The sequence below is a fragment of the Cinclus cinclus genome, chromosome 9 (assembly GCF_963662255.1).
Source record: "Cinclus cinclus chromosome 9, bCinCin1.1, whole genome shotgun sequence".
Lineage (NCBI taxonomy): Eukaryota > Metazoa > Chordata > Aves > Passeriformes > Cinclidae > Cinclus > Cinclus cinclus.
The window spans coordinates 8,327,702-8,340,985 of NC_085054.1; the positions used below are offsets into that span (position 1 = coordinate 8,327,702).

Here is a 13,284-nt window from a genome sequence, read left to right on the forward strand (position 1 = left end):
AGACTGCATCTAGAATATGGCATCTAGTTTTCAGCACCCAATATAAGAAAGACATTGAGAACAGGATTGAGTTGGCTAATGAGTGAGCAAGATGATCAGGAACCTGGAACATTAGCCTTACAAGGAAAGGCTGTAGGATTCAGGTGCACAAAGACAGCAGTAATGACGGGGAGGGAGCTTAGTAGTAATTCTCTAGTTACCTGCAAAGGCCACCCTTAAGAAGGCAGTTACTTTCCCAGATGGTGTATTGGTTGAAGGATAATAGACGGCAGATGTATGTTGAAATAAGAAGGCTTCAGAACAGCTATTAATAAAAACTTTTAAACTGCTGGAATAGCCAGGCATTGGAAGAGGATGCCCATAGAGTTCTTCTGTACTTAAGTCTCCATCCTTAAAGGTTTTCAAGAAAACTGGACAAATTCCTCAGCAACCAGATCTGATCGCATAGGTGACTGCTTAGAAAGAGATCAGAACACAGACATTCAGTGGTCCTTTCAAACCTGAATTACCCTATGATCTTGTGTGGCAGTCTCAAGTGTGATTCTGCTCTAGGTCATGCAGTCTTCCCTGTCCATCATTTGGTAGGTTTTGTTCTCCTCCTAGGCATTATTTATTGGTAATAATTGCAGTGCAGCTTAGCAGCCTGAGGATATGAGATGGCTGTATTCTCTAGCATGCCTGAAAGATCTCCCTGAATTTGGTAACACGCAGAAAATTAAATCAGTTCTTATATAAAGGATTTGTATGGGTGTCAAGAAGTGTAACACACAAGTTTATTGTGTTGGATTGCTTTCTTCTTCAGTATAACTCTTGTTAGAATTCTGACTCTAAAAAGCAGTAAGTTTAATTTTAATTTTTAGTGTTCTTGAATGTTTTTTTCCTTCTTTGACAGGTGAGAAGAAATTTGTCTGTCCAGAATGTTCAAAACGCTTTATGAGAAGTGACCATCTTGCCAAACACATTAAAACACATCAGAATAAAAAAGGTATTCACTCTAGCAGTACAGTGCTGGCATCAGTAGAAGCAACATCTGATGATACTTTGATTACTGCAGGAGGAACAACACTTATCCTTGCAAATATTCAACAAGGTTCTGTTTCAGGAATAGGAACTGTTAATACATCTGGCACCAGCAATCAGGATATTCTTACCAACACTGAAATACCTTTACAGCTTGTCACAGTTTCGGGAAACGAGACAATGGAGTAAATATTACACAAGATACCTATTAATTGTGGTTATTTTTATACAGTAGTGAGAAGAATATTGTTCCTAAGTTCTTAGATATCTTTTTATTGATGTGCAAAAATTTTTGGATTGACAGTAACTTGGTTATACATGACACTGAAATGCCTTACTTTGTATGATATTCCATAGTATATTAAAATGGTAAAATTGCATGGGTTTTGTAGGTACTTTTGGAATCTAGAAGAGAAGAAATTTTACCAAGTTATATTAAAAAAAAAAAAAAAGAATTTAACGATGGAAATGGTAGTCTAACCAAATGCATCAATCCTGTGTGGTTTAGTGTAAAAAAAATGAGAACATGTTGGTATTTATCTATTGTAAGATAAAAGAAGTTGATGGGTGAAAAGAAATCACATTATGATAAAAGAAATTTTGTAATTTTCTTGATGACTGGAATTTTTATTATGCATAACTGACAAATCAAGTTTCCAAGCAAATGTTACATAGTGTAGGCTTTACTTAGCTCATCAACTTGTCATTTTGAAGCTAATTATTTTAATTAGGTTAACTATGTACAATATTTTAAGCATTACTCTTGTAAGATTTTGCAAACTACATTTTAACATGGAACTCTAGGGATAGTCACCTTTTAAATCCTATTGAAAAGCCATGTTTAAGATTTAATTTGCCAAAATGATGTCTTGTTAATATTCTTTCAATAACCAAGGTGGGCAATATAACCAATGTTTAAAAAGCTTAAAATGTTAAGAAAAATGAATATGTATAGTTTGAAGCATTTGGGTGGTAAGGCAGATGTTACAGTGAAGTATATCCCTTCTTTTGAACATTGGAGGACCAAAAATAAGGTGTATTGTGTCTCAGCAGTGATTTTTATCAAACCTTTTTCCAAAAAAAAAACCATCTGTATGCCAGGGCCTTAAAAGCCATCATGTAAATTACCAGTAAAATATAACATATGCAAATACAAAAGAAAAATCACTTCCATATTGACAGTACTCCCAAACATATGGGTATAGTCATAGTGAACTAGGGGGGTTATGAGGTTTTTATTTGTTTGTTGTTTAGTTTTTGGTTAGTCAATCTGCATTTAAATATCAGCCATCTTTCCTTTTTTGCTTCTTCCCTTAAAAATTGTATGTATCCAGTACATTTAACTGATAAACATATATGTTTTTTATTATGCTGAATTTTCTTTTTATTTTTTAATTACTGTTTATATTTTCAATTATAGAAAATGTACAAAATGAAGTTATATAGCCAGTCTGTAAGTGCTATACCATTTTCAAAAAATGTACAACAATAATTACTGCAGTTCACCTATTTACAAACATTTGGAAATCTGTTCATTTGTTATTCTTAAAACCACCTCAAATTTAAAGGCTACCTTATTGTACGTTTAAAGTGTATTATAACAGTGTGGTAGTTAATAAAACACTATTTTTTTTTTCTTTTGACATGAGTTTACTGTGGTTCTTGTTAATTAACAAGGTGTAATTTCATAATATGTCTTGATAGCCTGAGATGTTTTATTATTTTGCAGTAGGTGGTGAGAAGCAGAAACAGTGTTTTCTTTCCTTTTGGACACAGAGATGGTAATTTCCCACCTCTTCACTCACAACCCCCCATCTGTATGTGCACAGACATGAATGTGCTTTGTTGGTGTAGTGGGGATGTTTTGCTCTCATGCTGAGCAGGGCATGAAGAACATATAGACCCCATCCTATAGGTTGTGTTTAAGTCCTCTGACACATGCACAATATGTGGAGTAATAATAAGGAGCTGTGACTGAGAACTGTGAGATGGAAGAGAGTAATCGTTGTATGTAATACTCTAATGAAAGTGAAAAGCTTTTTTTTTGTGAAGTCTGAAGTCTCACAGTATCAAATGACAGAGGGCAGACCAGGATAATTCAGGATAAACCAGGTGAAGTTCAGTCTAGGAAAATGAGAACTGGAAGTCACATAGGAAAGATTTTCTGAATTTGCAGTTAGGTGGGGAAAAACAACTTAGGCAAATCTTTAAGAGATTCAGAGCAACAGGAATTGACAGGTACAGAGAAAAGGGAGTTAATTCACCATCAGTTTAATCGTCTGTTTAATAAAATGAAAGGATGAAATTGGTTGGGATGAGAGCAGCAGCTTGAGGGAAGACAGTTCCACTTAGACTTACAGTGTTCCATGGATGTTGTCAATATATTAACATACTCTGAATCTACTTCCTTTAGGCAGATGAATGGGTTTGGTTTTCAAAAGCTGTTTTAGTATACAGAGCATATTTTGTTTCTCATCTCAGCCATCAATAGCTGTATTAGTGCATTATTTTAAGTGGGAGGGAAGAGGGCTATTTCTTTATTCAAGCTGCTTTTCATAACTTTTATGGAATGACACTTTCACTGATGTTCAGCTGTGGATGAAAGTGTTTTGGTGTCAAGGGTTTTGATGTCTCATTGCTGAAGATGATATTGCTTTATTTCTCAGAGCTTTTATGCTCACTACATTAAGTGGTTACTTTAATTAGTGTTTAGGTAGCACATTTGATAAAAAGATTTGTTGTTGTTAAGCTTCAGAAGGTAGATGTTTTGGAGGAAAGTAACTCTGGAAGTCTCATGGAAAGCCCGCAACCTAAGGGCTGCCTGCTTAATGGATAACAGCCATAGTGTTTGTGTTCTGGGATAGTAATTTCTGAAAGCTCCTTGCTCACCTCCAGGGCAAAGATTCCCAAGCCCAAGATCTTTGGTGTATTAGGACTGTTGCTGCTTCATGGCTTCTTTTCTGGTTCTCCAGGCATTCATGTGATACCAAGACAAAAGTGTGCATTTTGTAGAATGTTTTCCAGTTCTTTGTGGGTTCCTGACAATGGTTGCTTGATGTGCTGCCTGCTTCTTACTGTACATCTTACTTTTTTTCATGTCAGGCTTGTGTGGTTTCTTGGTATGGTAGCCTTTAGATCCTTGGTTGGTTTTTATTTCTTGCAGTCTTGTGTAATCACTAATTAAGAATACCTTAAAACTGGGTCTGCAAGAGTGCGTGAGTTTGAAAGCATCCTGTGTTACCAATTTCAGTGGTTCAGCTTTCAGTAAGTACAAGGCCTGTACATGCACTTGCTATAATCTCAGAATTGTGTTCATTCATGAGTGAACTAATGGTTTGATCCTTGCAAGTCGCAAACTAACACTGATTCTTGCAGAGAACAGAGATTTTAATCACTGTTACTTTCCAGGTCAAGGACCAATATGACTAAGGACAGTGTCCTCATCACTGAAAGACTTGCGAGGAGCTGGATTTCTGGTCTGAGGATGCAGATTTTCCTCTGGCATGGGAATCTGCAGAGCACTCTTTGGGCTTTTCTGAAAAAGAAATATCAGGCCTTGGTTTGAGGCATTTTGAGCAGCTGGAATCAGTAAGATAAGCCTTGCCAATGGCTTCAGGAAAGCTCTGATACGTTCCAACAACTTCCACAAGTTGTTCTGGATGTTGTGGAATGAAGGAATGGAGCTAATAGACACCTGTCAAGAGTGGTTCTTGGCTTCTTTAAGTGAAGAACTAATGAGCAACTGGCTGTCTTTCCTCCAGATTTTTACCACTACCATTAACAGCACGTGTGTAGAGTATGTTCTATAAAAAATGGCAGAGGATGACATGGCTGACTCAACTAGACAGGAATAGTATCCATTTTCCAACAGTGGGGATACTGGTGGTTGGCATCAGGTTGTTCTGTGCTCTAGTTTCTAAAAGACTGTATCAAAAGGAAGCATTTTCCACAAGCTATTTTACATACAATTCCTTCTTTCATCTTGGAACTAAGGAAAAAAAAAAAAGCCATTTCTGACTCAGAACCTCTGTAGTTCCAGAGCTCACTTTGGTATCTTGACACCGTAGAAGCCTCTGTTTGGACAAATTGGTACCCTTCTCAAACCTTATTATTGCTGAGTTGGTAGAAGAATGCTATGAAAATTACCTGCAGGTAATTAATCTTCCTTCCCCAGCTATGTATTCTCTTCTGTCAGGAGACGCACATGGATTTTGAGCTCAACATGAGATGGATGCCACCTTGGGAAAGGTTCCAAAGCAAGATTTAGAACTATTTGTTGCATGAGCACCACTTTTCTTACAGCCTCCAAAAGTTCAAATCTTGATCATGCTCCTAGCATGCCTACAGATGACAAAATTTACTTCTGTATATATCTTGTAACATAGCTGCGTTTTCCACAAAACTTGTTGAAGAGCAATACCTTTACAAGGACTATAAGCCGGCAGATTGCTATAGTAAATAATTTTGAAACAGCAAAAATTAGTTGATTAGTGGTATCACATAATCCTTTCTCTGTAAAGGTCTTTCAGGTAAGAATCTTGGTGGCCCCTGACAAGAAAAAAAAGTCAGATAGATGGTTGAGTTGGGTACCAGGCATGGACAAAATATCACTGAAGTTTTACATGATCTAAAAAGGAGTCCCTGACTTTCACATGTGCTGTTTAACCCACCTACCCACATTCTTAAGGTCTCCCTCCTGTTTCTATGGAACCTACTTCTCTAAGTAAGGTATTCACAAAATTTTATTTATCATTTATGCACTAATACCACATATGGCTACTTCATCACAATTGCTTTCTAACTGGATGTTTTTCTTCCATCGGGATAAATGCTGGAGAATGTAATAGTCTACTCCATTATGTTGCTATCTGAAGAAAGGACATCAGGTTTGCAGGGAAAATCAGTGGGATTCTGTACATATGATTACCCTGTGGTGCAGACACCATCATGATGTTAGATGGGACTGTTCTACATTTACTGCTGCAATTTATTTTTGATGTCTGTCCTCTGTCTAGGCCACTGCATGAATCAGTGCCAGTACATTGAGAAAATAGTTGAATACAAAAAGATCTTACTGCTTCTGCCACTGTGGTTTTGGAGACTTTTTTTTATTCTGTCAGCCATTCTTCACTCTAGAAGAAGGTACTAGACTCTGATTCTAGTACTACAAATGGTACTGCTGGAAAGTTTAGTGGTGAAAATGATGGCTCCTGAAAGGGTAGTAGCCATGTCTTATATTGTTAGCTTGGCTGCAACCTGCACTGAGACTTTGTACCTTTCTGAGTTCTTGCTATTTCTGATCTACTCTTTGCCTGTTTCAGAGGTGCTAAGCACAAGTTAATCTGGCACAGCTGTATCCCTTTGTATGAAAACAATGGCTCCCTGTTGGGACCTCAGCTACAGCCTTGCATAAAGAAACCTCTAAGGTTCTAGGGTGGTTGAAACAGACAGACACGGGGCTGTATGGCAGCACTTTGCTGTACTTTTCAGGAGCAGCATGGGGGAGTGGGTAAGAAGACCTGAGGTACCTGACCTGGTAAAAAGCAGCTTGTACCCGACACCAGATAAGGAGGTAAGAAAGGAGTGCTCTTGTGGGCTGGTAGGAAGATTTGTGAACATGAGGACAAAGTGAGAGGAAGGAACAGATAGGTTGGATAAGTGACTTAGAGTATGGTTGCAGAACGCTGTGGAGACACACAATTATAAGAGTTAATAAAGTTTATGGATCCTAATCCCTGGTGTTCCAGTGAGACCTTCTGGAGTATGGGTTCCAGACAAGTGTGACTGCAGCCATTTCGGGGGGCTGTTGATGAGTCAGACAAGATGCAATAAAGCAAGGAAAGGGGACTTAAGAAATAAATTGAGAGCTGCACAAAGCTTTTTCATGATGGTTTCCTAGCAGTCCTTACTGCCTTTTGGTTCTTTAGTGACCTGTGCACCTCTCTATCTTGTAATTTTCCTGCTAGGTCGTATACACCATAACCCAGCAAAAGCCTCACATGCTAGACAGAAATTTGTCATAGTATGCACTATTGCTTGAGGACTAATGAAACTTGTATCTGGAAATGTGCACTACTATAGGCAATCTATGATGGAGAAAAACAGATATGCATTGAAGCTTGAACTGTGCTGCTTGAGCCACATTTTGGATGAATCCTTCATTTAAAATACAAGGATATTGTGCCTATCTTAAGAACTAAGTACAGGGGAATGGATTGGTCCTGTGGCAGCGTCAGGCTTGCTTGTGTCTTCACTTCTGCGGTTCTTTTGCAAGCTGGTTTTATTTACTGTCTGAGGTTATTTCTCAGTTGCCCGGCCCCACAGGCCTTGTTTCAGCGCTGTAGTGAGGGCTGGTCTCTGGGCTCAGGCAGCCACCCTGTGACCGTGCATGCCCCACAGCATAATGGTGGTGGGTGTGGGGACACCAAATCTGCACAGCCCCACAGACCCTGCCCAGCCCCACAGACCACCACGCAGACCCCCTCAGCCCCACAGACCCTTCACAGCCCCACAGACCCTGCCCTGCTCAGCCCCACAGACCGCCATGCAGAGCCCCTCAGCCCCACAGACCCTTCACAGCCCCACAGACCCTGCCCTGCCCCACACACCCTGCCCTGCTCAGCCCCACAGACCGCCATGCAGAGCCCCTCAGCCCCACAGACCCTTCACAGCCCCACAGACCCTGCCCTGCTCAGCCCCACAGACCGCCATGCAGAGCCCCTCAGCCCCACAGACCCTGCCCTGCTCAGCCCCACAGACCACCATGCAGAGCCCCTCAGCCCCACAGACCCTGCCCTGCTCAGCCCCACAGACCGCCATGCAGAGCCCCTCAGCCCCACAGACCCTTCACAGCCCCACAGACCCTGCTGTGCTCAGCCCCACAGACCGCCATGCAGAGCCCCTCAGCCCCACAGACCCTGCCCTGCTCAGCCCCACAGACCCTGCTCTGCTCAGCCCCACAGACCGCCATGCAGAGCCCCTCAGCCCCACAGACCCTGCCCTGCTCAGCCCCACAGACCGCCATGCAGAGCCCCTCAGCCCCACAGACCCTTCACAGCCCCACAGACCCTGCCCTGCCCCACACACCCTGCCCTGCTCAGCCCCACAGACTGCCACGCAGACCCCCTCAGCCCCACAGGCCTGTGCACACTGACAGGCACATGGAGCGCAGTTTGAGGGATGTTTCTGCTTTTGAGAACCATCCCCAAGGGCCTCCCAGGTCCTGCTGAGAAGGAAAAGGGCAAGCAGGTATTAAGGCATGGGCAGGGGTGCAACCTTATAGCGTTGGTGGCCTTTGTCTTTAAGTGATGTTTGGCCGTGAGACACGGGGCAGTGTCATAGGCAGCCATAGGTGCCACAGCCTCGTGTTCCTGACGTGCATCCAGAGTTCTGCCTGGCCTTGTTTGTGCCAAAGCTGCTGTCTGAGATAATGGGATTTAATCATAATTTTTCCATGTACATTTGTAAATGTTTTTACTGCATGTAATGTGTCCTAAACATCTAGTTATTTAACAGCTTAAAATGCTTCCAAAGGAGCTACTCAAGTCTTTTCTGTAAATAACACACCTTTTAAAACGATATTAATTCTTAATGTAATTTTGGATTTTTTTCTTTAATTTCCTTTAAAAAGTCAGTATTTACCTGAAGAATTAAATTAGTTCCATTTTCAGTTGAGCTAATCAGCTTTTTATGTGATCAATTTTGCATTTGCTCATCTGAGCTTTGGAGCGAGGGATGTTTTCCAGCTTCCCTGAAAGTCTTAACAATCCTCAGAGGAAAATATAGCTATAAAAATATATTTCAAATGCAGGAAGATTGAAGGATGTGGCAAATTTTACATTTTTTCTGTTCAGTACATGTACAATACTGAACACTAATGAGTGGGAATAATCCTGGACAGCTCAAACTTCAGGAGCAGAGTAAGGGAGGTGAACTGTCACTTCCCAGTGTCAGTCCCTTCACTGCCTTTGTTTCCATCCTCCCTTAATACTTATCTCTTCTGCAGCTTTCCAAATTTCTTAGAAGCCTCTTTGTTCCTGCCTCTTCAAGAAAGAGCAACAAATGTTTTCTGTCTGTTCCTGGAAGGCAGAGAGCTTTGGGCTAGAAATGGTCAAAACTTTGTTCTGTCCTGCTTATGAGTGAGACAGTGTGTGAAAATCAAACTGAGGACCCTGTTCTTGAATGCTGAACACAAAAAAATGGGGACAGAATTAACTGGCCTGATGTCACTTCAAGGGATCTTTACATCTTGTAATGTTGAGATAAAAAAAACTATTTGTGAATCTCTCTTGTCCAGTCATTGCACAGGTTTCAAAATTCATTCAAGACTGCATTATCTCATCTATATAATTTCATGCAATAAAGCATGAGAAAAGTCTCACTTCTGTGAAAATATACAATTAAGTTTAAAAATTAATAAATAATTTATTGCTTACACACAAGTTATATCCTTTTGTTTTGCTAAGTTTTATGACAGAAGACGTAAAGGGATTACCACATTAAAGCTTGGTTCAGCAGTATGCCACAAAAAGTAAATCAGGTGAAGCACTTTTATTATTTTGAGTAAGGGCTCTAAATTTTCTCTCAATGTTCATGATTTTCTCATACTTTAGAAACAGACTAGTTTTAAAATTGAGCACCAAATACTGTATGAAGATTGTAGATTTCAGAACCAGAGCATGTAAACAGCTGTGAAGGGTTACAATAATTATTTTAAAAAATTAATAGTTATCTAAGTTATTAAAAAATTAACACCAACCCTCCCCCCCACACTTGGCATGTCAAACATAAACAGTTTGCAGTCTGAATGTTTAAATACTGGTGTGTGCATGCAAAATGTGATTTGTTTTTCAAGTGGAGTATTCAGTATATATTCATGATCCCTGCAATTTAAACTGACATTTCTCTTTGAGTATATTTTAACCTGTGCTTGATGTGAGGAGCACTTGATACAGCATAACTGAAAAATGCCACAGAGGCCAAAATTTTCCCACTCTTTTCTCATTTAGTTTCTGTTCGATAGCACACTTTTTGATATGTCCATTTAGTGTGTGCAAATGACTTGTGCATAGCAGGCAAGTGAAATAAGAATTTACAATCCCAAGACTTCCAAACTAGTTTGAGATACAGGTACTGTATTTGAGGATTGTGAGGTAACGTGGGGCTCTATTGTTTATCATTGCTTGTTAGCTTAGATCCCTATTTCTCGAAGCATGGAAGTTTTGTATGTGCTAAGGAAGAAAAATTGAAAGGTCCAAGACAAGCTGCAAACAAGTACCTGAACTGGGAGCACATACTTTCCTGATTCTCTTCAGCCAGGTAAGCATAAATACTTGCATGAAACAGTTGAACTTTTTAGTTCCATTCTCGCTCATTCTTTTAATTTCAAGAACAAATACAGAAGGCATGCTAATGGCAATCTTGAACATCTATACAGTTACTTCATTTGATGTCAAGGATTGTGGTGGAATCTTGTCCCCCTGGATGTTTAGGAGATCCAGAATTTCATTCAAGGTGTTTATTAATTTGAGACAGCTGCTTTAATGGAAGCATCCACTACATTTTGATCAGAAGCATATGGTTTCTGACAGACATCTCTCTGTCTCAACATTTTATTTCTCTATCTATTCCCTGTTATTTCCCCTAATTTTAATCCCTCTAGAGTTCTGTCTTTCCTCTCTCCCTGTTGTAGAAAGTATAAAGAGCATATTGGTTTAGCCTTTCTGAGTTATTTTTAGTTCTTACACATAAAAAAAGCTTGTGCAGTGCATTATTGACTTTTGCTAGATTCCTTTTGATAAAATCTCTGCTGTTACTATCCATAACTTCACCAAATTTTGGAGCAGTTGTCTCTTACATTTAAAAAGACTTTTGAACATCCGAATATGAAATGAACATGTGACCATATTTGAGGATGTTGTAGTTCAAAATTTGGGGTTTATTCCACTGAAAAACCAAGTGTCATCTCTGAAAAATCAGAATCCATCTCAGGCCAAGTTTGGCTCTCTAAGTGTTCAGCTGTATATAATGGCCATTAATTTGGAAGTTGTGCCCACCTATGAAAAAAGAGATGACTTTGGCTGCTACAAACTTTATGGCTGGAAATCTATTGAATAAATAAAGCTGCATAGATGAGCAGGGGAGTGCTGGCTACAAAGGCAGCCCAAAACCTGTGAGCTACCAACTTAGAGATCTGCTAATTATTGTTGTAGAATGGGACACTTTCCAAAACTATAAAAGCTGAATTAGAGGTACAGCAAGCAAATAATAGATTCAGTACTCTTTATGGAAATACAATATTGCTGATATGGAGGCTTCTATATCCACACAGAAGAGAATGAAAAATCAGGAAAATACAGAAGGGTACAAAAATTCTTAGTTCAGTTTGAAGGAAATTGTACAAGTATCCTAGGCTTCCCTGATAGGAAGAAGGAAAAAAGTTTCAAGAATGTTATGTGGTTATTAAGAAAGAGAAAGAAAGTACTTTTGTCTGTAGTTTTGATTTTTTGTATATAATAGGGTTTTTTGGTTTTCTTTTTTTTTTTTTCATCCTGTCTCTGTCTTAGATTCAATTATATTCCGACTTCCTCATACTCAGTTTGGCCTTGCTGGAAAGAAGTTAAATGGCATGGTCAGCCCACACATCTATTACAGAGATTCACTTAGACTAGAGTAGAGGCAAATAGAAAAATAATCTTCTGACTAAATCTTTTTTTATGATATAACATAATGGACTTTGGAAGAAAAGGTGGAGCTACCTAAAAATGGTGTTTCTTCCAAGAAGACTGATGGAAGGGAATGCTTACATTATGAGAGAAAATTATGAGCAGCAAAAATGGAGAAAAGAGGCTGGTAGAAACAAATTGCTAGATGAAATAAAAAATGTTTGGCAAAGAAGCACAGGAACACAGATTCTGAAAAAACTCTCAAGCAGCTTACTATACTTAGAGGCCAATTAAACCTGAATCAGTCAGGAAAGACAGAAAGAGCCCTCTGCAAGCTTAATGTAAATTTATATCAGGCAAAATAAAGCCCTGAGATTATGGTCATATGAGGTGTAGAATGCTAAGAGAAACAAGCTAGCTTAGCTATTAATGATACCAGAGTGGTATTTATATTTAAAACACAATATATTTGTAAGGTCTTTGAAGGTTTTCTGTGTCCATCTGTATGTTAACGAAAAATCAGCTCCAGCTGACAAAATATTTTATGTAATGAAGCAAATATGCCCCCAGCTTCCAGCTGCCCAAATCACCATTTGAAGCTAACTGAGTAAGAAAAAAATCAGAAAATATCTCAAGAAAATTGCCAGCTAGCCTAGAGATTGTGTCTTTTAAATACTTCTAAACACCTTACTTAGCAACTTGTAAAGACTGGTTGTGTTTTGCTTGTGATAGTTGATACATTGCTAAGCAAGAGCTGGCTAAAGCATCTCTGTTAAATGTTGTTGTTGTACATTATATTAGAAGGATATAATCACCAACATAGACAGAGGTTAGAGTAAGGTCACCAGTTACTCAAAAAAATAGACAATGTCTATTGCCCTGTGTCCCCATATCTTGGACTTCCAACAGTCATTTAAAGGTGTGGCAATTGAAGGCTATTTTACTGGCATACCACTTTATGTAAAAAGGAGTCCAAGTAGGAAATTCATGTTTTCATTTTCCCTGTAATTCTCCCTAAGGAGTAAAATGCAAAAATGAATTGGAGAGATTTGTAACTCAGAGTTAAAATCAATACTTCTCAAATTTCCACTCTTCAGACATATAATTTTAGCATCTTCAAATGAGGCATATGCCAAACTTCTTGTGACTGCTATCTTATCTGCCTTAAAAGTCAGTTCTTATCTAGGTTAATAGACACTACCAGCTCTCTTCTTTCACAGGGTGTTTGTATCATAGTGAAAAGTTTTGGATGGTCTCTGAATTTAAAAAACTTAAGAGGCAGGATCTAAACCCCAAATTACAAAAGGTAAAAGGAACCAAGGAGTAATTTATATTTGACCTGGAAATAAACATTTGAATTATATTCCATATCTCATTGTTTAGCTTTCTTATGGGCAGAGAAAAACATCTGGATATAGGCTCAGTAGAGAAGATCAGTCCTCATCCACAGGATGTTTTTTCTTGTTTGCATAAGATTTCCCGCATTTGCTTTCAGGATTCAATTGCAAAATTTTTAAATATTTCTGAACCAATTTCTGCATGCTTTACGATAATCCATTTTATTCTTCTTTATATCTATCCATTGAAGTACTTCCTATGG

The 13,284-nt window shown here is 39.0% G+C and overlaps 1 protein-coding gene across 4 annotated transcripts in view; it reads left to right on the top strand.

Moving 5' to 3' along the window:
• The window catches only part of SP3 (Sp3 transcription factor), a 34,551-nt gene extending 31,888 nt beyond the window's left edge, over positions 1 to 2,663 (top strand). For all 4 annotated transcript variants that reach the window (XM_062498739.1, XM_062498740.1, XM_062498741.1 and 1 more), the window contains one exon: positions 893 to 2,663. In XM_062498739.1, the coding sequence (XP_062354723.1) occupies positions 893 to 1,209 (317 nt within the window). In that variant the 3' untranslated portion in view covers positions 1,210 to 2,663. The remainder of the gene's footprint in view (positions 1 to 892) is intronic.
• Positions 2,664 to 13,284: the final 10,621 nt, after the last annotated feature.